General features: G+C 40.1%; 1 protein-coding gene and 1 long non-coding RNA gene across 3 annotated transcripts; one reads left to right on the top strand and one right to left on the bottom strand.

Annotated features, from left to right (window-relative positions):
- Positions 1-5031: 5031 nt before the first annotated feature.
- LOC121688786 lies at positions 5032-6508 on the top strand. Of its 2 annotated transcripts, XR_006024692.1 has the most exons (4): positions 5032-5245; positions 5325-5406; positions 5482-5540; positions 6077-6508. It is a non-coding gene; the product is annotated as an uncharacterized LOC121688786 (long non-coding RNA). The 2 variants fall into 2 exon arrangements; XR_006024691.1 differs by having other exon boundaries at positions 5325-5540; positions 6077-6507.
- A 634-nt stretch (positions 6509-7142) lies between these two features.
- Positions 7143-8033, bottom strand: LOC121688049 (olfactory receptor 142-like). Its single transcript, XM_042067368.1, has one exon. The coding sequence runs from the start codon at positions 8031-8033 to the stop codon at positions 7143-7145; it is 891 nt and encodes a 296-aa protein (XP_041923302.1).
- Between the last annotated feature and the right edge of the window lie 17104 nt (positions 8034-25137).

Here is a 25137-nt window from a genome sequence, read left to right as displayed (position 1 = left end):
GTTAGTTTTCACTATGGTATGAAAATAAAGGCACACAGAGGCTACATCCTCTAGTCATTTTCCAACAACAGAAAGACAAGAGAATACACTAAATTTAAATTAAAAAAAAAAGTGTGTTGACATTTGTAAGTCAGAGAATGTCTATGGAAACTACTGTAGGTACTTTGTTGAAAATGCCTATATGTACAGTTAAAACAATGATTAAAAGATTCTAATCATCTGGAAATGTGACAAACATGCTTGGTCAAAGACCCATGATCGTCTTTTAATAATTCTACTTCTTCTGATGTCAGGTAACATTAAGCCAAATCCTGGGCCTACACCCCCATGTATTAATGTACCTACCCCATCTGATTTCAAAGAGCGAAATGATCTTGGCTTCCTCCACAGGAATGTTAGAAGTCTTGTGCCAAAAATGGACCTAGTCAGGGTTTAGGTGTCTACTTCAGACCCTGATGTTTTGGTTTTATCTGAGACTTGGTTGAAGAAATCTGTTTCTGATTCTTCTATCCATATTACTGGTTATAATTTATTTCGTAGTGATCATCAAAGTAAGGGCGGTGGTGTTGCCATTTACATTAAAAACAGGTTTATTGCAGAGTAACTCAATCTTTCTCCCGTCCTAAGATATTTGAGTTTTTGTCTATTGATATTTCTTTCTCTTACACATCCCTCCTTACTGTCATTGCTTGCTACAAGCCTCCTTCTGCTGCTAAGGAGGCCTTAAATTCTCTGGCTGATGTATTAGTCGAATTACGGGATCGGGAACTTGTGCTCATGGAAGATCTGAACTGGGACTGGCTCTCTGCTAATTCCGACTGCCTGAAAAATATCTGTAATGAGCTAAATCTCAACTTACTCAGCTTGTTTCCTCCCCTACCCGTCCTAATAGAACATTTCCAGGTAAGTCAACCCTAATAGATCTAATAGGCCTACTCACCAACACTCCACAGAAATATAAAGAAATAGGGGTATTCTCTAACGACATCAATGACCATTGCACCGTAGCGTGTGTTAGAGACTCCAAGCTCCCTAAATCCAAGCCTTGCATCCTCATTAAGGGTAATGCCAGCATTTTGGGCACATTGCAGCAGCCTGTTAAGGGTAATGCCAGCGTTTTGGGCACATTGCAGCAGCCTGTTAAGGGTAAACTCCGTAGTGCCAAATGCGGAGGGGAACATGAATACGGGAAACGTGAGAGAGGAGCTCAGATCAAGTGTTGTAACTGTGGAGGAGAGCATAGTGCTGCTACAAAGGCTGTGATGCACATAATAGAGCGGTTCAAATTCAGAACGTGAAGGTAAAAGAAAAGCTTACTTACGCTGAGGCAATTAGAAAGGTAAAGTCTAATGACAATACTAGTAGATCAGCACCTGTGACAACCCCCAGTTCAAAGCATACGTTAATGTTGCAATGTTACCAAGTATACACTTATAGTGGAAAAGAGACAGTTTCTAGCGTTTGGTGGAAATCCTTTACTGTTCAGCCCAAGCATGTAGCTGAACAGAGAGAACTAAGATAATTGCAAAAGCGGCAGAAAAGTATTTGGAAATGGAAGACATGTCAGTAGAGATCATTAGCCTACAGTTTTTTTCAATTGCTAACAAGCGCTTACCCATACTTCAGATTTTTTTCTAAACTCTTAACACAGACTCACACCTACAAAACACAATTGGCCAAATGGATAATTTTCTTCTCAAAAACACATTTTGTTAAATATAACTCTTCATTTCAAAACAGAACACATATTTCTCTGCACACACTAACTTTACCAAAACACTGGAAATCTGACTCAAAATGAAATTATTCTGTCAAAGAATAACACTTTCTTTCGCTGCTTCTTCGCCGGCTCTGCCATTATACACACGTTTGCAACCATCGCTAGCGTTTCGTTAGCCTGCCTCTGGGCTGTGGATGCAGGATGTAAACTGATCCTGCTTCGGTCGGCGGGTACGATACACTGAACTTGCAAGCGGGATATTCTTCCTACAGGCAGTAGGGGTGGGCGAGAGAGTCTTCATTCGCCCTGTAATGAGTCATTTAACCATATACCGACTTATGAAGATGAGTAATTACAGTTTTTTTCAGTCACTAACAAGCGTTTGTCTAACCAGTTGTCACATTTTCAAAACTCTAAACATAATTAGCATTTAGCACAGCATCAGTCTTTTGTGGCCATAGAGCTGGTAAGTCCCGCCCTTTCCGCTGGACCTCTAGATTGAAAAATCGTCAATGCAAGTGAATGTGAGAAAATAATTATTTTCTGGTCCCGTTTGATTTGTGCCATGAATGTGAACATATGTTGTCTGTGAATTTTTAATATACATTTTCGTGTAAAGAATGCTACAATTGAGCGGGTAGAAGTTTGATGCGGTTAAACTTTGTGTGAGAGCACTTTGTGGACTACAACTTTCCGCTAGACGACAGATCACTAGTTTCCCATAACAACCATCAGTTGGTCGAGATGTAGAGGGTTATTAAGATCGACTTTGAACACAGTGAACCATACAACTTTACAATCACACTGTATCGTAGTGTTAATGTGTTGAGTGAAGCTAGACATGTTTCAAATATTTTTGTTACCATGTGTGTTTATTCCTGCCGTTACAAAAACTAGCATCTCAGTTAATGTTAGCGATTAGAGCTAGCTCACGTCACAGGCGACATGTAGTCTTTCTCGTTATGTCTTTTCCACAACTGATAGCCGAAGAATCATATAATATACTGTCAAACTCGTAACATGAAAAATTATATTAAAAATTCACAGACAACATATGTTCACATTCATGGCACAAATCAAACGGGACCAGAAAATAATTATTTTCTCACATTCACTTGCATTGACGATTTTTCAATCTAGAGGTCCAGCGGAAAGGGCGGGACTTACCAGCTCTATACCATTCACACATTTCATGTCGTTTTCGAACCTGGGTCCCCGTGGGCACTTGGACCCGTATATGGTATGAGCACTGTAGTCTGTTGTGCCACAGCACCCCCCGGAACCATCTTTTTTGACTCGTTTTCCGACTGATTGGGTTTTTTTGCAACACAGCTTAATTTAGCTTGAAAGTTAATCTGCTACGGACCAGGTTAGTTCTGTGGCATAAATTTCCTAGTTACCAAGCTGGGATTCACGTTAACCTCACTAATGGAATGGAACTATCACTAAAATTAGCGAGACATCGAAATAAGTGAGGTTTGGCCTTTAGCGAGGTTGATGGAATACCCTCCTGGTTAATTCAATTTGGCCTTGTAATCATCCTCCCAGTGTGTAATTGGTTCATTCATTCCTTCTCTCTACACCTGAAACTAGTGTGGTGAACATTCTGGCACATAATGGCTGGTGTGCATCACTCAGATGGGTGCTACACATTGGTGGTGCTTAGTGAGATTCCGCCTCTCCTGTGAAGCACTTTGAGTGTCAAGAAAAGTGCTATAACTGTAATATGTTGTTGTTACATTAACCCTTCTCACCCCACACCCTACCCCTATTTATTCATGTTAAATATATATATATATATATATATACACACACACAAACACACACACACACACAAACTAACTTACATGCAGGCACACACACTCAATAAACACACACAGAAGCACACATATACACAAAAACAACAAAAAAAGGAACAAAGTTTTTGTTTTGACTTATTTTTGTGGAAAAAATGTGCTAATCTAATTTTGCCTAGCTTGGTTTCCATGGTGGCCCTACTTGGGTTAGCCCAGATGGATTTTGGTGGAGTGCTAGCCCTTGACTAGTGAATCAGTGCACGAGAAGACCGGAAGTGACGATAGTAAACATACCAGACGCACTCACTGATGTTTCAGTAATGTGTTGTTTTGCGCTCTTTACATCTTTTAATTATTACTTTTTATATTTTTTTAAACTATTGCCCTTTTATGCTTTTATATTATGTTTTCCTTTTTATTATTTACTTTTTAAACTATTCTTTGACTATTGCGCTTCTATACTTTTATTTGCTATTACTGTTTGCTTTTGTTTATGTAAAACACATTGAATGACCCATGTGTATGAAACAAACTATAAATAAACTTGACTTGTTTCATTTGACTTGGTAATTTGTGAGAAGGTAAGAGGAGACTCTAGCCTGACGTAGTCATACTCAATTCTAGTCAGAATATGAGTCTGATACTGCTCCATTGGGACGTAATTATGGGGCGTGTTTCAACCGATACAGGGGGGAATGCCTCTGCACTCAATTGGATAGACCTAACCAATCAGAGCAACAAAATAGCTTACCGTGAGGTGTAGGAAGAAAACACACAAACCATCCTCCTTCTCCTATATCCCCTCCGTTTTAAAAAAGAATTCTGTTGAACAGTGATATGCTACAAACATGTTAAACAGCTGGGAAAGGCTGTCGCAAATCCCTCGAACAGGTGGTCAATCAGAGATTTCAAACGAACGAGGGAACATGTCGCAATGCAACAGCGCTGTTTGCCCTTGATGAAAGTGAAACCACGAGTTTTCCCACATCTCAACTTTGGCCAAAGTTTTCAGAAATAATCGTTTTCAGTGATACAACCTCATTAAATAATATGAATTTTCCATATGGGGTCTTAAAAGCCATGTATCCTTCTTGCCACAGCATTTTTGTTTCAAACATAAGCCTAATCTAAGCGTGCTCAGATGATGTGATAGACCAGGCGCTGTTGCTCACCTGTCCATCATCGTAAAGCCTGATTTGATTGGTCCGCCCTATATAGGGCGAGCATACTTCCTCCACAATGGAGCAATGCCAGACCGAACTTCCCGACCTCAAATGTTGTGGGCGGGACTAAGTTCGGAATGGCACCCAGGCTAAGGAGACTCCAAACTGGGGGATTAAATTAGAGATTAGGACTTTAGCCTTTATTGATGTAGATAATTACACATTACATTATATTGTCAGATATAAGATGTCAGCCACAAAGGCAAAGAGACTTATCTAGATCTAGATATCACAGTCTAAAAACTAGATAATCCAGTAGCAGTTTTGGATAGATTTGATATATCACTAGTGTAGCCGGACGAGTCCTTACCTGGAGCATTGTGATGGGTTTTGTTGTGTCTCGCTCCTGCCCCACCTACTTCGTAAGTGGGTAATTGGCAGCTGTGCTCCATAAAAAGGAAGCGCGGCTATCCAGGGCAGACGTCTGCTTTGTCCAGGGACGACTCTGACCGACCTATCGCCTATCCCCGACGTTTGGCTGTAGTTTGTTCCACCATTTGCTCCAGGTAGGCTTGAGTCTTTGTCTGATGAACATTCGTTTGTGCACTGATGTGCTGGAAAGTTCAGAACTTGTTTACATTCCAGTAACAGAAGTCGCTGCTAAACTACTGGCTGGATATTCTCACGGCTGCTCTTTCCCCCGGTGTGCTCATCAATTCCAGCTTAGGTAGGTGTACTCCTTCCTGTGTGCAAACATTATCGCATAGCTAGGCCACTCGTTTACGTTATCTGTTAATTACAGCAACATCACAGAGTGTTGCGATGTCCGGGCTCCCTACATCTGACGTTAGCTGTTGCATGGTAGGTTGTAGCTTTATTTACCTAAATTAAGCATAACGTTAGAGTAATGACTCTGTACTCCTTATAGGATCTGTATGGTATCCTGATGTGGTGACTGCCTTGCTGTTTTGTTCCTGTTTGGGGTTTGCTGTGTGGAGCGCCTTCCGCTTCTCTCTGTGGCCTTCCATCGCTGCGTCTCTGATGCATGATTGCTAGCTAACCTGGTGGTGGCTATCTGCTTGGGCCTGTTTAGTGCGGACGTGCGTGTTTGTTGCATGAGTGTGCATGTGTGGGAGTTTGGTTTGCTTGCTGCTCGATTGATGCTCTGTGCTTTTCTCTGTATTTTGTTTTGTCTTATTTGTACTCATTTGTTTTTGTTTGTTTTTCTACTGCATGTACTGTCACGTGGGCTTTCCCTGTGTATGTTGCTTGTCTCTCCTGCTGGGGGCTACATTGGGCGCATGTTGGAGGGTGTATTCTCCTCTGGTGTCCATCCCTTATTGTGTGTGCTGTGTTAATTAGTTTAGATAAGTCACCTTTTCATTTTTGATTTGCAGTGTGGTTTGAATCCCAGCTTTCGCCTCAGAGGCTTTGACATCTGCCCTCTACGGTAAGCCCAATCTAGTTTCAACATTGATCCTGACGATCTAGCATTACATGGTGTTGCTCTGGTATTGAAGTGCATGTACATTGATCCTGTTTTAAATAAATAAATTGTAATAGTTTTGTATTGTAATCTCACGTCTCTGCCTATTATTCAGACTACCAACTTGTGTGACCCTAGTGGTAAACAGGAAATTATCAGGTTAATTTAACGGGTAGGTTCCTGGGTAACAGGGTATTAGAACCTGGTGACTGTTTATATACAAGGTAGGCTACTGTCACACTAGCATAGAGCAAATTGGAAACTTATTTATAAATGGTGGTATGGTTTGGGTTAGTAGTGTGACTTTGTCTTCACTGGTAACAAAGGAAGGAAAACCAGGGCTTTAAGCAAAGATGAACCACGAAATATCATGAGGTATTCTGAAAGTATCTGAGCCTATAAAAGTGTGAAAAAAACAGGCTAGGCAAAAGTACTCGGCTAAAAGATTCGTCAGAAAGGTGAAAGTCTGATAAAGCCCCTATTGATTCTGTTTTTGTTTTTCATAATGTATGTGCATGCTTTTAGAATAATAAAAATATGTTTCTATGGCTTTTTGGTGAAAAAATTCACCAGAACAGAGTTCACCAACAAAATAAAAAAATATAGTTTTGTTATTAGCCCTGGTTGCATTTATGAATGTATAATAGAATTGACGGTGATTGTGTCATAGAAATGGTTTGTTACATTGGGAGAGCTACAGAAGTGCACAGAAAATTTTACATGAATGAACACTGTTCCCAATATATTACCGTAGTCTATCGCCCCGAGAAAACTATTAAGCAGTTGAAAAACACAATTTTGAAGTATGTGTTATGTCCTAAACATTTGCTGACATCCATATCCATGTCCATGTTGGATTGCACATGTGTCATGTTGTTGGACTGGATGGCCTATTATGCCAAAACAAATCACACTTTTGCATGCATATTACTTACATATTTTAAACATTTTTAAATGACAAAATGGAAAACATGACTTTATCGCTTACTTAATGGTGACAACTTCCTCTTTTGAAAAAACTGCACAATGTACAATTTGAGCGAACTAGAACCATACAGTAGAGGGTCAAATAGTGGTTGCAAGATTACGACATACACAGACAAAAATACTGCTACACCAAATGGTGTCTGGGTTCCTCTTGTGCGAGCTTGGATCATTTCAAAACAAGCACCAACAAAATAGTTTATAATTGTCAACAAATGTGGTATACATGTTTGAAGGGCTTTCTTTCGACACTCCTTGGATGCATGTATGCAAATGTTTAGAATTTGAGCATATGAAAACAAAATCACAAGGAGCTGAGGGAACATATACACACACAGTGTAAGAAGCCCAACAATGTTATTTACAAACGTGCTAGTGCAGGAAAGCTGAACTAGATCAAAATTTACACAGTAGGTTTTATGAATTATATTACTGCAAAAAGACAGCCGGATAGTCAGTACTAAATAAAGTGGAAAAGTACACAAAGGAAAGATCCAACTGAATGCAATGAGAATTTTGACCTTCCTTGGAGACATTTTGTCATGATACTGTAATGGGGTGCATATGGCAATATACCGGTCATATCCCATTATAGCCAGCGTTGTCAGTTCAACAATACCCCAAGTGTGTATACAAAATATCTGAATTAAACAGTTGACCAAAGAGATTGTATATGACTTTGTAGCAAGCTTGGTCATTATATGTGGCAATAAAGATGTGCTTCCGTATATTCCATTACATGATAAATTGCAAATGAAAATGTACATAGGTTTATGTAGGGCTCGTTCTTTGTAAATAACAACAATTACAAGTGTATTCAAAGCAATGGTTAAAATGTATGGTAGAAGGAAAGCAGTTAAGTATAAATTATTCTGATGTTCCATTTTTTCATATGTCTTGAGTATGAAAGTTGTTGCTGAAGATATGTTGTCCATGGTACTCTGCAAAATTGCAGTTTGACAGAAATGTGAGAACTTTGATGCACTCAGCAAAATAATTTGTAACATTCTACAACAACCCTGTCCCTCTACTCAAATATTAATATCGGTCAATACAAACTTCAAAGCCTTTGAGTTCTAGAAAATTAAAAATATAGAAAATACACTTCAAATAACAGTAAATATAATACTTACCTAATCTGATGTATGTATGTTTAGTGTATCTCACTAAACAGAAGACAACACTCTTTGGGTGAAGTAGAAACAGAGCTCTTATATGTTCAAAACTGGGAGGAAATTCTTCAGTCTGTGGGGGGTGTGAAATCCTTGAGAGAACCAATCACAACTGTTATCCTTCCTCCAACCCCTGGTGTCCAGCTCAGTTACCATCTGCCCCAGAGCACAGTAGGGCAAGCCAGGGTTAAGAGGCGAGCGGCAGAAGACCCTGTTGGTGCCCCACCTACCGTCTATGCAAGACCTGTGGCCTACCAAGGCAGCTTTTCCCAAAGCCAGCAGCTGCCTCAGCCACACCACCTCCTGTTGTCTCTACCCATTTCCCTCCGCTTCCATCTTTCCCTGCTCCAGTTGTTTTCACCCTCCCAAAGAGCCCAGCCACAGTCACTGATTTTTTTCCCCTTTACCTGCTCCCTCAGTGCATCTCAGACCTCCTGCTATCCCACATCAGCACTCACCTGGCCCACAGAAACCCACCCAAGGCCAGGTTTAATAAACGAACAGTGGAGGCGAATTCATGCCGGAAATGTGGACAGTTCCGGCAACTGGCCAGACAGTTTAAGGCAGGGGTCTCAAACTCCCGGCCCACGACCTATGTCAAAATAATAATGTAATCCGGCCCTTGAGGGTATTTTTAATTGCGACAAACAACAATACTGATTCAAATTGACGATAGATCCAAGTACGACAAATCTCATTTGTACTCTCCTCCACTAGGCTATTTGCTAGACATTCAGAGCTTGATTCAAACCCAAAATCACTGCACAAAGTTTTCAGGAAATACTTGTATTACACGCAAGAAACATGAAGACGTGCATTTGTTCGTAATGACGCGGAAGCGATGCAGGCCATAGTTTTGCACAAACTGAAGCAGAAATAGGCCTACACTAGCCTGGCCATTTGCCATCCCCTTGGTACGCTTCGCTTCCACAAGGGTCTGGGATCTCTGCTACTGACGAACGCTTGCAAGCTAGAGGCGTGGACTCTGTAGAAGTTTGAAACGATTGGATCTGATTTCACCCAATCGCTAACGTTTAGCCGTGACGTATGTTATGCGCCAGCTCGATCGTGAAGTAAGCTACGCTACGACGCTCACCGGAAATTGTGTGCCTGATACAACCCAGAGTGATAGAGAAAACAGCAACAACCATTCCCCGACCGATGGCGGCTTTGCGAGACAAATCTAAGAGTCAGTGGAAAAATAGGAAATAGCAGATTAATATTTGACAGTAAGGTTGAAGATAATGTATCATCAGAGTTGTCAAAGCCAGATGTCAACATTGAAAACACGCCACTTACGGTATGCTGTAATATCGAGGCTACTGCGCGATATAGACGTTTTACAGCGATGGAAAGAAAATGAGACAGTAAAGGTAGTGGAGTTGTAAGGAGAGGTCTCAGAATGCGTGCGCTACACAAGGACGGAAGATGATGAATAACTGGGGCCGTAGGCTATTCACAAAGGCTTTTATCTTACTACTAGGAGTAGGCTACTCCTAAATCGCACTTAAAGATTTTAGATTGGAGTTTTCTCTTAAAAGTTATTCACAAAGCCTTTCAGACAACTCCTAAACTAGGAGTGAGTCTTCGTGGCTATGGATGACGTCATTACTCATGCATGAGCTTGACTGAAGTGACCACCTTGATTGGCTGACAATTGTAACGCGGGAATCCCAAACACCTCTCTTCCGATGATGACTGACAGGTGACAGGTCGGAGAATGCGTGCACTACACAAGTAGTGCGAAGGACGGAAGATGATTAATAACTGAAAAAAAGGCCTAGCCTAAATTAATAAAGAGTAAGGCAAAACAAATAGCTTAGTAGCCTAATGAAACATAGGCCTATGGATTGATGCAGTAGCCTACCTTTGCAACATTATTAAATTAACCGCAGGTTTGTGATATAGGTCTGTGAGTAAGGAGTCCTCTTGACTTCTTTTAAGCTGTCAGAGGTGGGAAGGTGTGATTTTTTGGGGGCAGGGCCGGATTAACTGGGCACAATTGTCTGATGGCCCCCCTTCCCCCCAGCCAACGTGAATCGGGTGGTTAGTTAATAGGCCTATCGTGAAGATTTTTCCTGCCATCTAAGGCACAAGCGCATCTGTGAGGCCAAGCCTCACCAAGTAGCTCGTTTGTTTACAACTAACATTCCATATTAATTAAACTGCTTTATAGGCTATGCCGAAATTGTTTTCAACATTTTGAATATTAGTGTCGGGTGAATTGAAATGTTCTCAAAGTAGCCTTATGGCTGAAAGCTGCTTGGGATCCCCCCCCCCCCCCCCCGTCAAGCAATATAACCATACAAACGCGCTTCCTGCACTCATTGTTTCAAAAGGAGTAATTTTGGCTTTGTCAGAACTGAAGAGCTGTGGACAGCATGGCACGGTATGCCCAATGAAAATAAATTAACGCAACGCAACACAACACAGACCCCGCTTCTCTCGCGTCAGTCACTGACATGAACGAAACACAGAACCCGCTTCTCTCATGGCAGTCACTGACAGTAACCTAGAATAAATGCATGGGGAAAAACACTTCCCCGTGACAAAGACATCGTAAAACACTGAAAGTTAATATTTTGTCACTAGCAACATACATCTGTCCTTTGTCAAATGTATTATGTTCCAAGTAGCCTATGCGTAATTCTGCTTCATAAAGTTGAACAAATACATTTGCTTATTTCACAGAAAAATATAAATAGCCAGTCTACAGTGCAGAGTTGGTAAGTTATGGTAGGCCAACTTGCAGTGAACATACAAACAGGGTAAATTATTTCTCTTGCAGCTGAGTAGCCTCAGGTGCGCACGTAGACATAAGGCCGAACATGCAACCGCCAATGAATCGTGCTCTCACGATAATCGCGCCTTTAAACTTAAATAGGTTAACATCACTCTAAGTTCGCCTTCAAGCAAGGAAAACGATGATTTGAAGACATCTGTTTCGTTGGAAGGGCAAGGGCTAGCAACAGGGCAACACAGAGACCGGCCCGATGGCAGGGCTGTTATGAGAGTATTAAAATATGGGATATTCTACGGGAAAACATTAAAACAGCAAGACAGCGGGGAAAGTTAAAATACGTGATAAACACGGAAAAAGTTGGCATATATTGTTTCGGTCCCCGTGCACAGGGATTATTTGTCATACTATTAATCACATATGATTATTTGTGAAATTGTGCAAACAGGCGCAACACATTTGAAAAGGAAGGACTGGTAGCATGCAAGCTCACGGGAAAGATTGATTTAAGAACGTTATCACAAAGTGTGTGGCTGTGGCGCGGGCGGAAGACAATTGGCAGGGGAGGGTCATGTCTTTTTTAACAATTCTGTCGGAGGGTCATTGAACAATTTCTAGCAGGCAAGAGAGGGTTATGCAACTTCCAACTGAAGCACTCAAAATTTCTCCGGTGGTCCCTTCAATAAATAACGATCAGTCCCTAGATTGCTGCTGGGCTATATGTCTTGGTTCTGTTAACAACTTATTGTCAAACGCATAGCCTATCTCGCGGTTGCATCCATTACAAACAAACATGCAATGTGAACGTCTGGAATTGGGGAGAGCACTAAATGCTCTACTGAATAAGCACGAAGTCAAACCTTTAAATGAAAAACACTCTTTAATAATCCAACAAAAATAAACCGCTAATGAAGTAAACTTGTGACCATCAAAAATCGCTTGTCGCTTGTAACTCCGTGATACCAGGACGTAACAGGAAGGCATTTGGCTGAGCAACGGAGGTTAATATGCTCCATGTTTTGTCCAAATGATGACTGTCTATCATCGTTGCACTCGTAGAAACCCGGAATGTTTTATTCGTCCCCGTTTCAATCGTCCCGGTTGTACCTACTCAAAACGCAGATAGAACCTTATTATTCTAAGGTAGCGAAATAGCGTTCAGCATGATTCATGCCCAATTAATTCCCCCTGTTAAAGTGTTCGCCTTTGTAGTTTGGTTTCGTGATAGCCTATGATAAACGGCTTATGGCCAAATATGTGAAAACGTTAAAATACAGTAGGCGATAAACCCGGAAAAAGTTGACAGTGATTTTTTCATAATCACTTTGGAGGGTCATAGAAAAATGTATTGCTGGCGAGGGAGGGTCACGTCTTTTTGGACTAATGCTCCCCAAACTCCTCCGGTAGCCCCTTAAATAAATAACGAACAGTCCATAATGAAGTAAACTTGTGACCATCAAAAATTGTTTATCGCCTGTAACTCCGTGATAACAGGACGTAACAGGAAGGCATTTGGCTGAGCAACGGAGGTTAATACTCTATATTTTGTCCAAATGATGTCTGTCTATCATCGTTGCACTCGGAGAAAACCAGAATGTTTAATTTGTCCTGCGTCTCTACGGCTGCAAACTCGCAGTTAACCAAATATGTCTTTATTAGGGCAGGGCAGGCATATTTCTGGCTATTACATTATTTCTAAACCAGTCTGCTAAAGTCTGTAGTGAAGTCTGTGTAGGGTTTTCCAGGCTCCATTTCTTTTTACGAGACACCCTGCTCACTTGAGCCATCTACCGGTTGTTTGGGTTGTTGCAGCGTCTCACTGGAAAATACAAATTAAAGTCGTGTGATACCGCGTGATCCCACGCGCGGACCACGAGTGAAGCTGGCCAAGTCGAAGCACTGCCCACTGTACGTTTGTGCGTGTGTGTGTAGTGAGGGTAATGCCTGGCCCCTTTGTGTTAATGTCTATTGTGCGTATGTGTGTGTGTGTGTGTGTGTGTGTGTGGTGAGGGTAATGTCTGGCCCCTTTGTGTTGATGACTATTGTGCGTATGTGTGTGTGTGTGTGCAGGGCTGTACAGTGCGACATATATGTCGCACATGCTACAAAAACAATAGTTTGTGCGATGGATGATTTACCAACGTATAGCACTGGTGCTACAGTATACAGTTTTGCTTATGGCAATACAATGCATGCGTGTGAGACTGACAGGGAGGCTACATCAATTACCTTCTACTGTGATCAGTGCAACTGGCTACACCAGATGTGATAGAGGCGCGTAGGCTACGTTAAAAAGCTCGGAGCTCTTCGTTACGTGCCCGGTGTAGGCTCCCGGTGAAACGCTTGTTTGTTTGTTTGAAGTGCGTAGACTACTTCTGTGAGCGGGGAATTGATGTAGGCTACTTTGATTTCAACTTAGTTGCAGTCTACGCGATTAAAAAGTATGCCTACTTGTTTGTAGGCCTAGTATCCAAACAATCCAACTCCAAATCAAACAACACCTTGCAAATTATCCTCGCGAATTGAACAAGTGATAGCTATGTTTAGCCTAAAGCGAAAGTATCTTCCGACCGGGACGGGCTGAGGGGATTAGATTAGGCAAGCAGAGGTAGAAGTTTGTGGCAATCGCATTTGCATTTTTAGTTCAGTTTTAAACGAACAACTTAGTATCCAAACAACACCATTCAGATCTAGAACTTAGAAGAAAAAAAGTCCACCGGGACGTTCACTTCTATCTGTCAAATATGAGGCCACTTCATGCGCTACAGTCTCGCTTAGTAGTGCTTAATAACCTATACAAGATCGGTTCCGACACTTTAATTACAACTGCGTTAGCCACAGACCTTCAGCTATCTTTAGTAAGCTACATACTGTAGCCTATGTGTATGGAACAGTCTAGGGATGCATTTGGGTGCACTGTTTGACTTGTCAGTTAGCCTCCTCATTTGCACCACTGGTTAGATGTAATTACGGTATTTCACTCGTGCAATGACAATAAGGTTGAATGTAGGGTTACTCTAATCTAAAATCGTAGAAATATGAACTAAACGTGAATTAAATCTTAGTGGAATAAAATCTTCAGCATATCTTCTACTTATTCAAAAATAAATGAACTGACTTCCAATGCATGAATAAGAAAAAATAACAAAAAATCAATGGCATGACCGGTCTTCCTGATACCCATTGAAAAGTCTAACTGCATGGAACTGTCAGGGATTGTTTTTTTGTTTTTACAAAAACACAACAACCAAATAACATATCATGCTGATAGCTTTTGTTCATCTCAAACACAATGTAGCCAGGTGAGATGTTTGCAACTACATGAGCTTTTATCAATCCAGTTGCAGTAGGCCTAGATCCCAACCACAATTGATGAACTGTGATGAACTGCCCTACTTGTGATTGTTTTTAGAGATTTTAGAGGTTTTATATAGATGCTACAGAATTTGTGGCTGGTGCTACAAAACTTTTAACCCCTGTAGCACCAGTGCTACTTGCAAAAAAAGTTCACGTACAGCCCTGTTGTGTGTGTGTAGTGAGGGTGTGTGTGTGTGTATGTGTGTGTGTCCGTTTGTGTGTGTGTGTGTAGTGAGGGTAATGTCTGGCCCCTTTGTGTTAATGTCTATTGTGTGCAGCAGTGTGGAGCAACACAGTTCAGTGCAGCTGCACCTTTGAGCCCCTCAGTGGGAAGTGTGTGTGAGTGTGTATGTGTGTGCATGTGCTTGATGGAAATGAGCGAGTGTGCTGTGCTGTGCTGATGCTGGGCTTGCCAGGCCCCCCTGTTTCGTTCCCAGATTGCTGGTTAATGATTTTCTATCCTGGGTGGCAGGGGAGGGGCATGGAGCCCGGTGTGGGCCAATCAGGACATGGGAGCTGGCAACGCTGTCTGTAGCCTTCCCAGCAGCACCAGGGGCTTTGACAGGGAGATGGATGATATCGGCACGAACACACACACACACACACGCACATACAGTACGCACGCACACACACACACACACGCACATACGCACGCACACACACATGCATATACACACACACACACACACACACACAATCACGCACACACACACACACACACACACACACACAGGGAGATGGATGATATCTGCAGCCTGGCTGCTGGCTCCGCCAACACACACTTGAAGACGGGTGGAGGTTTGGGGGGGGGGGGTATAGATGTGCATGCGCACATATAAACACACATCACACACACACACAGTAATATTTATACAGACACACACAACCCCTCTACACACTCACATAATCATTACGCATACACATGGATATAGTGTGTATTGATACGATGCTCTCTCTCTCTCTCTCTCTCTCTCTCACACACACACACACACACACACACACACACACACACACACACACACACACACTGAAATAATATGACAAAATGACACGTGAGTTATCACCTGCATATTCATTTGAACAAGCACATCAACGCCATCTTATTAGAGGCGATGGTCTTTCAGTTCTATGTGATGGAAAAGAGATTGATATCTATTATTTCAGTTCTATGTGATGGAAAAGAGATTGATATCTATTATTTCAGTTCTATGTGATGGAAAAGAGATTGATATATAGTTTGGGCAGATTATATGGAAGCACAGAATAACTATACTAAACTATACTGGTCTTTCAGTTCTATGTGATGGAAAAGAGATTCATAGTTTGGGCAGATTATATGGAAGCACAGAATAACTATACTAAACTATACTGGTCTTTCAGTTCTATGTGATGGAAAAGAGATTCATAGTTTGGACAGATTATATGGAAGCACAAAATAACTACTATTTGAACTTCAGATTTTAACCATGAGAGTAAGGGATAACAACAAATACTGCCCAAACATTAAGAATAATAAACAAATACTGCCCAAACATTAGGAATAATAAACAAATACTGCCCAAACATTAGGAATCATAAACAAATACTGCCAAAACATTAGGAATAACAAACAAAGCATCTTGGGTATATTTAGTATTACTTCATTGCATTGCTTGGCCCCTATTGTTACAGTACAGTACTAGAAAATAGACAGTCATGATATATTTCAGGAATGATGTATGTATTACTACATTTGATATGAATAGATATATGGCAGACAACAAAGACTCCAGGAGACATTTGATACAGCAAACAAGTTTATTGATGTGTTTTGATATGATACAAAGTAACATATGTGTCATGTGTCATTTCATTACATATTGTGTGTTTTGATATGATACAAAGTAACATATGTGTCGTGTCATTTCATTACATATTGTGTGTTTTGTAACATCTTCATCTTTCTCTTTACCCCCTCCACCCTCTCTGCCCCCCCCCCCCCCCCTTCCAGTCCCTCCGGATGTCGTATGTAGTTGTCATAGGAAATTACAAAAAACTGCATGTTGCCCTGAGGCAACATTGTACCATAACGGACTTGCATATGGCCATACCAAATATACTAAGTAGGAAAGCACCTGTATGTGAAGTGCATGAGTGTGTTTCATGAAGTTCACTATGGTTGAGAACAGACATGTGGACTCGAGTCACATGACTTGGACTCGAGTCAGACTCGAGTCATGATTTTAATGACTTCAGACTTGACTTGATAAAATTCGGCATGACTTGCGACTCGACTTGGACTTGAATACTATTCACTCGAGACTTGACTCGGACTTTGCCTCTTTGACTTGTGACGACTTGACATGTCTCGAGTCAAAAACTAAATTTCCTGATCGTGGACCAGTCACCCCAGAGATGCTTTCCCTCCGCGACTAAAAAAAAAAAAAAATAGCGGAGACAAGCGGCCAGTCCAGAGCACAGTTCAGTGCTGCCGCTACCCCCACATGCGTTACGCACTGTGTGTAGGGCACCAAGAGACAGAGAAACGACCAACATTTAGCTAATAACTAGTAGCTTTACTGCAAACTGATTCGCACTCTTGTTAGAGAACGTTTACAATGTCAAAATGCACCAACAGCATGTTACATAAAGATGATACTTTTCGAGTCCTCTCCATTAAGATCCAACTTGAACTTTTGCTAGCCTACTCCATTTAATTGAGAACCCCATCTAAGCACGCACGAGAGGGAGAGAAAACGAGTGGCAGGTTCCAGCTGGCTTGTCATTGTTGATGATGATTGATATTTTCTTTTAAATATAAGAAACGTATAAAAGGAAATCATGAAGGCAACAAATACGAGATTAGGGGAAATTGCGGATTTATCCGGTTCTCACTACTGTTATAAACTATGAGATCCAGGTCACTATGACATAGGCTGCACTCACTGTGATTTGGAAAGTGGACAAGAATATGAAGAGTTGTCTTTGCCTTTGTTTAATGGAAATGGTGAGTCTTGAAGTAGGCCTATTCAATAATTTGTTTACATGAAGCACATTGATATGCCGATTGAAACGCATTACACTCAGCTAGCTAGGTGGCTACTGGCTACCAGGCTCATAATTCACATTTAATTGCAAACAGAAAATGTCAAGCAAGCATCATGTCATACATGCATCTATTTCCAAAGGAATGAAAGCTGTTTGTGCCAACTTAATATAATGCTTATCATTGTTAATATTGTGCTATTCATGTGGCACAAACAATGTTTGAGTTTGTGGACTAGCCATAGGAATGGAGCTGGTAAAAAAGATCATTATGAGAATGTGTGGACAGTGGCACACAATGGGCTTAAAGTGACAGTGCACCATTTACAAATGAGATAAACAGCATCAAATGTGTAGTATTTCTTAAGAAATGAATACTTTAAAACAAAATTACTGTGTCATTATTATCTTTTAAATAATATAAAAGTGTTGACCTTGGCTTCCCTTATGAGTCGCCACTGGCAGACAGCCTAATAAATTGTTTGCAGGCAAATCTGTGGTCTAGCGCAGTGAAATGCCATCAGTCAAATTATTACTCATCCTTACAGTGGGCTCCGAAATTTGGAAAAACAATATTTTTATTTGTCATGTAGCTATCCGTTTTGTACAGATTACTCAGGTATGCACATGTGTATATTGTATGCGCATGCATATATCGTAAAAGATTTCAAGACAGAAACATTGAACATATTTTAATCTGTATTTATAAAAAAAAAAAATCTGTGGATTAGATGGAAGTGTTAAAATTATGATCGATAGTCTAATAATGCCATTATTAAGTGAAGAGTACCTGATGACTTGTTCAGGACTTGAAAAAGATTGGGACTTGGACTTGGACTCGACTTGGCTTTGATGAGACTTGGACTTGGACTCGACTTGCCCTTCTCTGTATTTACTTGGGACTTGACTTGGACTTGAGTGCTAAGACTTGGGACTTACTTGTGACTTGCCAAACAGTGACTTGGTCCCACCTCTGGTTGAGAATGTCCCCTGACTACCATATCAACATCCATGGCTTTTTAGTGTTGCGGTGAAGCTGCAGACCTGCTACCCTGTACCCCCAATTTTGAGGCCTGATTTATCCCTCTATTTGCTACAGTGTAGGCAAAGATCCTTGATTACTAGCTCCACTTTAACCCCCTCTGGTGTAGGCCTACCCCCTGTGTTTTCTCTTTTGAGACAAATTGCTTATTAAACTTTCAGAAAGTTAGGTGCATGTCTCAGAGGGAAAGTAGATGTTGTAATGTGTGTGTGTGTGCATGAGTGCGCACCAGTACGCATACATGAGTATGCATGGTTGTAAGTGGGCAAACTCATGGATGTGTGTGTATAGGTATACCTGAGAATGTTTGGGGAGATTTATGGAGCTTTTAACTAGTAAACAGTGATTGTGGTGATTTCATATGATAATTTGTATGTTTTAATCATTATAACTTCATATCCGTAAAATATTGATTTTCATCACGCACAATGTTGGCTGTGGGCAACAACTGAGTTTAAAATAAGATTTTTGTTAAGTATGAGACTTGTAATGCATTGAAATCCAGATACATATTTTTGTGTTAGTGATAAGTTATAAAGTTAGCTTTAATTCTTAAAAATAGGAATTATTTCACTTTTCACCGTTATGGTACAATGTTGCCTTGAGGCAACAAATCTTAAATATATATAAGAATATATATATATATATTATATAATAATGTTATAATTATTAAGTGTGCTTGCTGAAAGCAGCACACTTATTGTTCTTCTTCTTCTTAAGTTTTCTTATTCCTGTAAGCCCGATTTTTGGCCAGCTCCTGCTCCAAGACCTTTTGAGATATCGCCACCGGTCCAACTCTGGAACGTTCGGCCGGAACCGGTGTAGTGTGGAAATTGAAAATGATGTCACTGACCCTTGTCATTCTTCCGCCATATTGGATTGAATAGAAAGCGAAACTAAAGTTTCACAGGTCACAAATATGGTCCGATCTTAACGAAACTTGACGTACATGATCCTTGGACCAAGCCTCACAAGTTACAGAAAGGATTTTTGATTTTCAGAAGTGTTTGCCCGTCACAGCCAAACAAAATCGGCGGCAAAGCTCCGAAACAGGAAGTCGTCCATATCTCAGGAACACTGTCACATATCGATACCAAATTTTATGTTTGAACTCGGGACTCCAATGTGAGGGTGCATAAGCTAAAAAAAAAGAAAACATTCCAAAAGTTTCCAGCATTTGGCAAACCACCCACCTGTATTTGGTAACTATCACCTTCCACATTTGAAGTTGTTCTGGTACATCTATCACAATGCCTTTAAAGTATGCACAATGTCTCTGGCCAGCCACAATGTCTCTGGGCAGCCCTGCCCAATCATGAAATCCTTGCTCAGCCATGGGATAGTATAGACTTACGAACTGAAATGGCAAGGAGAACATTAGCTATTTATTGCTGACGTGGTACAGTTATTTTCACATTGACGGTATTCAAATAAAATTTTTCATTATTGTTAAATATCATGATGGGAGAGTATTTTTAAACATGTTACAAGTATGCAAATTCATATGTTTACGGGCATTTAGGTTTTACTGTGTTATTTTGTTGTAAAGACATGCAAGGCATTCTGGGCCATGTAATGAACAGTGGTCGGCAGCACTCCATACGTATTAATATGAATAGGTGTTTCTGTAAACCTAGGGACAATAAACAGCTATCTCTTCTCATTGAAGAGGAAACTATGATAAAAAGATTGTTTTCCTAAAAGCATGGAGTTGACGAAAGAATAAGCAGCTGTCACGTTAATCTTAAATAGCCTAGGCTACATCGGAACGCTAGGTGGCAACGTTGTATTACATTTCACTAAATGCAGGTGCAAATATTATGTAATTTATCATGGGAAATTATTGGAAATGTTATTTCTTGTTTATTCTAATTGCAAACCACACACATCCATTTGTAATCACACGTAGGCCTACACATTTAATACCTGGAAGACTCTCATTTAGTTTATTTGATGTTGCCTAGCAACGGGAACAGACTTAAGAGCAAAGATTCTAGAACAGAGCTTCAGAGAGACACGTTTTGAGTTTGTGGCCAAGAACCTAAAATATCGGTTTCCATGTGTATGTGCTGGATGGTGTGTGTCCTTTATGAAAGTAAGTGTTTTATAGAGTTACAGACATAAAGAGTCATGTTGTAGTGGTCCACATAAATGTGCCCCTTCTGTTATTAGAATGCTAAGCGGAGATTTAACATCATTGATTTCTTGTGTGGCTAGAAGCTAGCTAGCTATGTCATAGGGAGGAGATGTTGCTGTAACGTTATGGGATATATGTTGCTTAGCATAATGCCATGGTCATTTGATATGAGATGCTTGGACTCGTAACTTTGTCACTCGTAACTTTAGGACTCCTATTTTTTTTCTAAGAGTAATTCAGGAAGCATTTAGCCCTAAAAGTAGCGCCTGAGTCTGTGACAGCTTAAGCGAGGACTCCTAATAAGACCGATTCACAAACAATGTTTTGTGGTGGCATTTCACGTCGCGATGTTTTGAAATGCGTCTGCAGGAGCTAACAATCACGAGGGAGCAATTTTGCATTGTAGGCATAACTAAGGGATGCAGTAACACCACCAACAACAACCAAAACTAGCCTACTCATTGTTTATGAATGAAGTGGTCACTTCTTAATGGGACTCACTATATGGAAGTAGGCTAAAATAGAGATGTTTCAAATAAGATAAGGTTAGGATATGCCCGCTTGACAACGGCAGAGATAACTGGCCTTTGGCCATAGCAACCATCCATTTAGAACGACTGGCCTTCATAGCAACCAAGGATCTTAGCTGTGATTCATGTAGCTACAGTATGCATGCAATAGACCTCTCCAGAATAAGTCCCGCCTCCTAACTTCCGTATCCATCCAACCTTCGGTCGTCAAATGTCTATGGGAAATAACATGGCGTTTTGAAAGATCATACCTGTCAAACTCTGTAGGTGACAAAGTAGAAAAAGCTGCTGGGCAGATTGGTCTACACACTTCTGCCATCTAGTTTCCACTGGATTTTTTGATTTTGTGCCGTTTAAGAAGTATAGTCTATAGTATACTACTTAAACGACACCGACAATCAAAAAATCCAGTGGAAACTAGATGGCAGAAGTGTGTAGGACAATCTGCCCACCAGCTTTTTCTACTTCGCTACCTACAGATGTTTTACCGGTATGATATTTCGAAACGCCATGTTATTTCCCATAGACAATCGATGCCAGGAAGTTGGATGGATACGGAAGTTACGGAGGCGGGACTTATTCTGGAGAGGTCTATTTGATGCAAAGTATAGAAAGGTGATGAAATATACAGAGACAGGTCAAGAAATATAGTGCAATGTACACAGTGGTATACAGTTGATTTACAGAAGGTGGTTTAGAGTAATATGAATTAAATATAAATATGTGCAGTGTATTAGCAGTTATCTCATACAATAAGTAGAATAATGTATGTAGATGTAGCAGTAACATTATAATAGTAGAAATAATAATATAGATATATGCAGTGTATTTACAGAATATAATAAAACAGAATAAATATGGATATTCAATATGACAAATATATAACAGATATGTACATAACATACAGCTATGTGCAGTGTGAAAACAGTGTCATTGTAGTGCAGAAACAACATTATAAGAGTAGTAAGAATAAGTCTATGTGCATGATAAATAGTATGAAGATCAGTAGAATAACTATGTATAAATGTAATTACAGTAGGCCTATGTACATTTGTAAATAAATAGAAAACTATGGGTGAGGGAGATTAAATTAAATTTTATTTAATCGTAAAAGTAAATTGCATTCAATTAAATTGCAATTAAAAATCTTTCCAGTAGGCTTTAATGTCACGCAAAAAGTACAACCAAAGCTGAACTTGATCAACTAGAACATCTAAAGAACCAGAACTTGAGTGTAGTTTTTTGCTGGGTCCCAGGCCATGTTGGTCTGAGGAGAAATGAGAAAGCGGACAGTGCTGCTAAGCAAGCCCTCAATGAAGAAGTCACAGAATGTCAAATCCCTGCCCCAGACCTTAAACCTATACTGAACTCTTACACCACAGATAAGTGGCAATCTGAATGGGATTAAAATGTACCAACAACAAGCAAGGAATGTGAATTTTGGCACGTTTTCATGATCCACTGGGTCGTTATGGGCCACACAAAATATGGTGTTGCTAAAATTACTCCTATTGTGGCTATAACATGCGTTCATGAGTATCCAGCTACATTCAATGAGTTAAGTAAAATACATTTACACACACACAAAAAACATCACTAATGTTGTGGACATTCCTTTATTCTGAGATACATCAATAGGCTCTCAAAACAATCCCAAACAGACATAAGGTCTTTATAGAGCAAATCCATATAGATTATTTGTCAAATAAACCAGTAAAACAGAATTAGGGGATGGAATATGTAACATTCACACTCATAGCTCATATTTTTAAAATAAATCAGTGAAAAAGTATCCTGACAAACAAGCAGCATTTTAATGCCTTAGCCATATTTCATAATTTCAGTTTTTTTCTCTACTGTAGGTTACCTGATAGCCCAGTTTGAGAGGTGCAAGATGCGTGACATTATTTATTTTTGCAGCCAATCACTGCTGTTGTTTTATTTTATTGATTTGATTTTAGTCATAGAAGCTAAATTCGAAGGCAGGCCACAGGTAAAATCCAACAAACCGCATTTAACCCGCAAGCCAATAGTTGAATAGCCCTCTCCTAGAGCTTTTGAGATATTGCCACTGCTCCAACACTGAAAGGCACTGTTACAATGTCTGGATCAAGCCAGGTTCAGCATAGCGTATGCCACTGTCTGCTCACGTTGGTGACCGGACCAGGGCAAGCACACTTTCGCAGTTCCCGCCGGAAATGCAGTCTAGTTATATATCATCATCATCATCATCATCATCCAAAATGAAAGACATTTATTAAGTTTACAACATAAAACACATTCATTCTAATTGGGGTAATTTCTGACCCCACTCGTGGAAGAGTGTAGGTACTGGTAGGTCATGTATCTAAGGGTTAATTAATAAATAGGCTACAGTGAATTATTAGTGCAAACCCATCCTCAAACAATGTTGAGTATTACCGAATGTTGTGTGTGAACGAATGAGACTGATCAATGATCAGTTTAGACCCAATTCAAAAAGGTGGAAACAAGACTTTATTAAACATGCGTAACATACAGTAGAACAAATAACAATGCACAACAGGCATACATAATTTAGCCTATATAAATTTTACAATGGCTAATAATATTTTTAATGTCAAACACTACTGCTATAAAGTTTGCAAAAGGCCCACCACTACTTTCTTGGGGAATGTCTGTTAGCCAAACTATGTAACTAAGTAGATGTTGAAAAATAAACCATTTATAATATTTATTTTGTATCGTAGTGTCATTTAAAAACAATAATAAAAAAATCTTGTCTGGTTAAGTACATTTGTAGCAGAGACGATCCATCTGGTAATTTTATAACTTGATTTTTGTCATTGCAAAGTAGAAAGCAAAATTCCCCTAACATTACAATTACTAGCAATTTTTCTATCTATCTTCTATTTCTATCTATCTACTCCTGACTGGCAGTATAGTTCGGGGCAACAGTACTAGCCTTTATTCCCTTGTCCTTAGCAGGCACTAGGCAGGCTAATGAAATTGCTTCATCTGACTGTTCCCTTTTAATTGGTGGTCCATACTTTTTAAGAGTGTAAAAAACAGCTCTATTGAGAAAAGAATCTTAAAGCATGCTATATCAGCTTTTGCTGAAGACTATAGTGAAGCTATAATTCAGCTCCATTGAGAAAAGAATCTTAAAGCATGCTATATCTAACCTGACTCTCGCCAGATGAATTTCGTTCCGCTTAGCTCCGCCTAGCTTTTTTTGATTAGGCCCAGCCTTCTAAAGCAACACTCCAATGGATTGGTCCCAGATGGATGAGTGGAGCTAGGCGGAACGAAATTCATCTGGCGAGAGTCAGGTTATGCTATATTAGCTTTTGCTGAAGACTATGAAGCTATAATTCTGATGCAACAATTACTGAGCTAGTTTACAGCTATAGAAATCTGATTCAAAGCCAGATTAGGCTAATGTCAATTCAGGTTGCTGATTACACACACACACAGACACACACACACACACACACACACTCACACTCACACACAAACACACACACACACACACAGACACACACACACACACACACAAATATATATAGATTTCACCTGTGGGATGCAATGATATTGTATGATGCAGTTTGTTTTAAGATTCCATGTTGAATTGTGTTTGAAGATGGGTTGCAATATAACAGATTAAAGGGGAACTTGGCAACTATTTCAACTTAATAAACCTATTTAGAAATAATTTGGATAGTTAAATGACCTGTTCCAGTGAAAATGGTGACTTTCCTCACTCCCCCTAGCTCTCCCCCTAACTCCCCGCAGGCGGAAAACCAACCTTGCAACATTGGTATTACCGTCCCGGTAAGAGAAATGAGAAACAAGAAACTCATTTTAAATTGTGTTTCTTACCTTGTAACACCACATTGTTCGGTCAAACTTATGCTAAACTTTTTCCACAGTTTGAAATAGCATAATGCACAACTTCTCCAGTAGAGGGGGCAATATAGCTAATCCTGCCAAGTTTCCCTTTAAAC

This window comes from Alosa sapidissima, chromosome 17, assembly GCF_018492685.1.
Source record: "Alosa sapidissima isolate fAloSap1 chromosome 17, fAloSap1.pri, whole genome shotgun sequence".
NCBI lineage: Eukaryota > Metazoa > Chordata > Actinopteri > Clupeiformes > Clupeidae > Alosa > Alosa sapidissima.
This window is presented reverse-complemented; position numbering and strand designations above follow the sequence as displayed.

What these genes read in the sequence shown, in the direction of transcription:
- LOC121688049 (XM_042067368.1), bottom strand. Translation starts at nt 8,033, where the DNA reads ATGGAACATCAGAATAATTTATACTTAACTGCTTTCCTTCTACCATAC.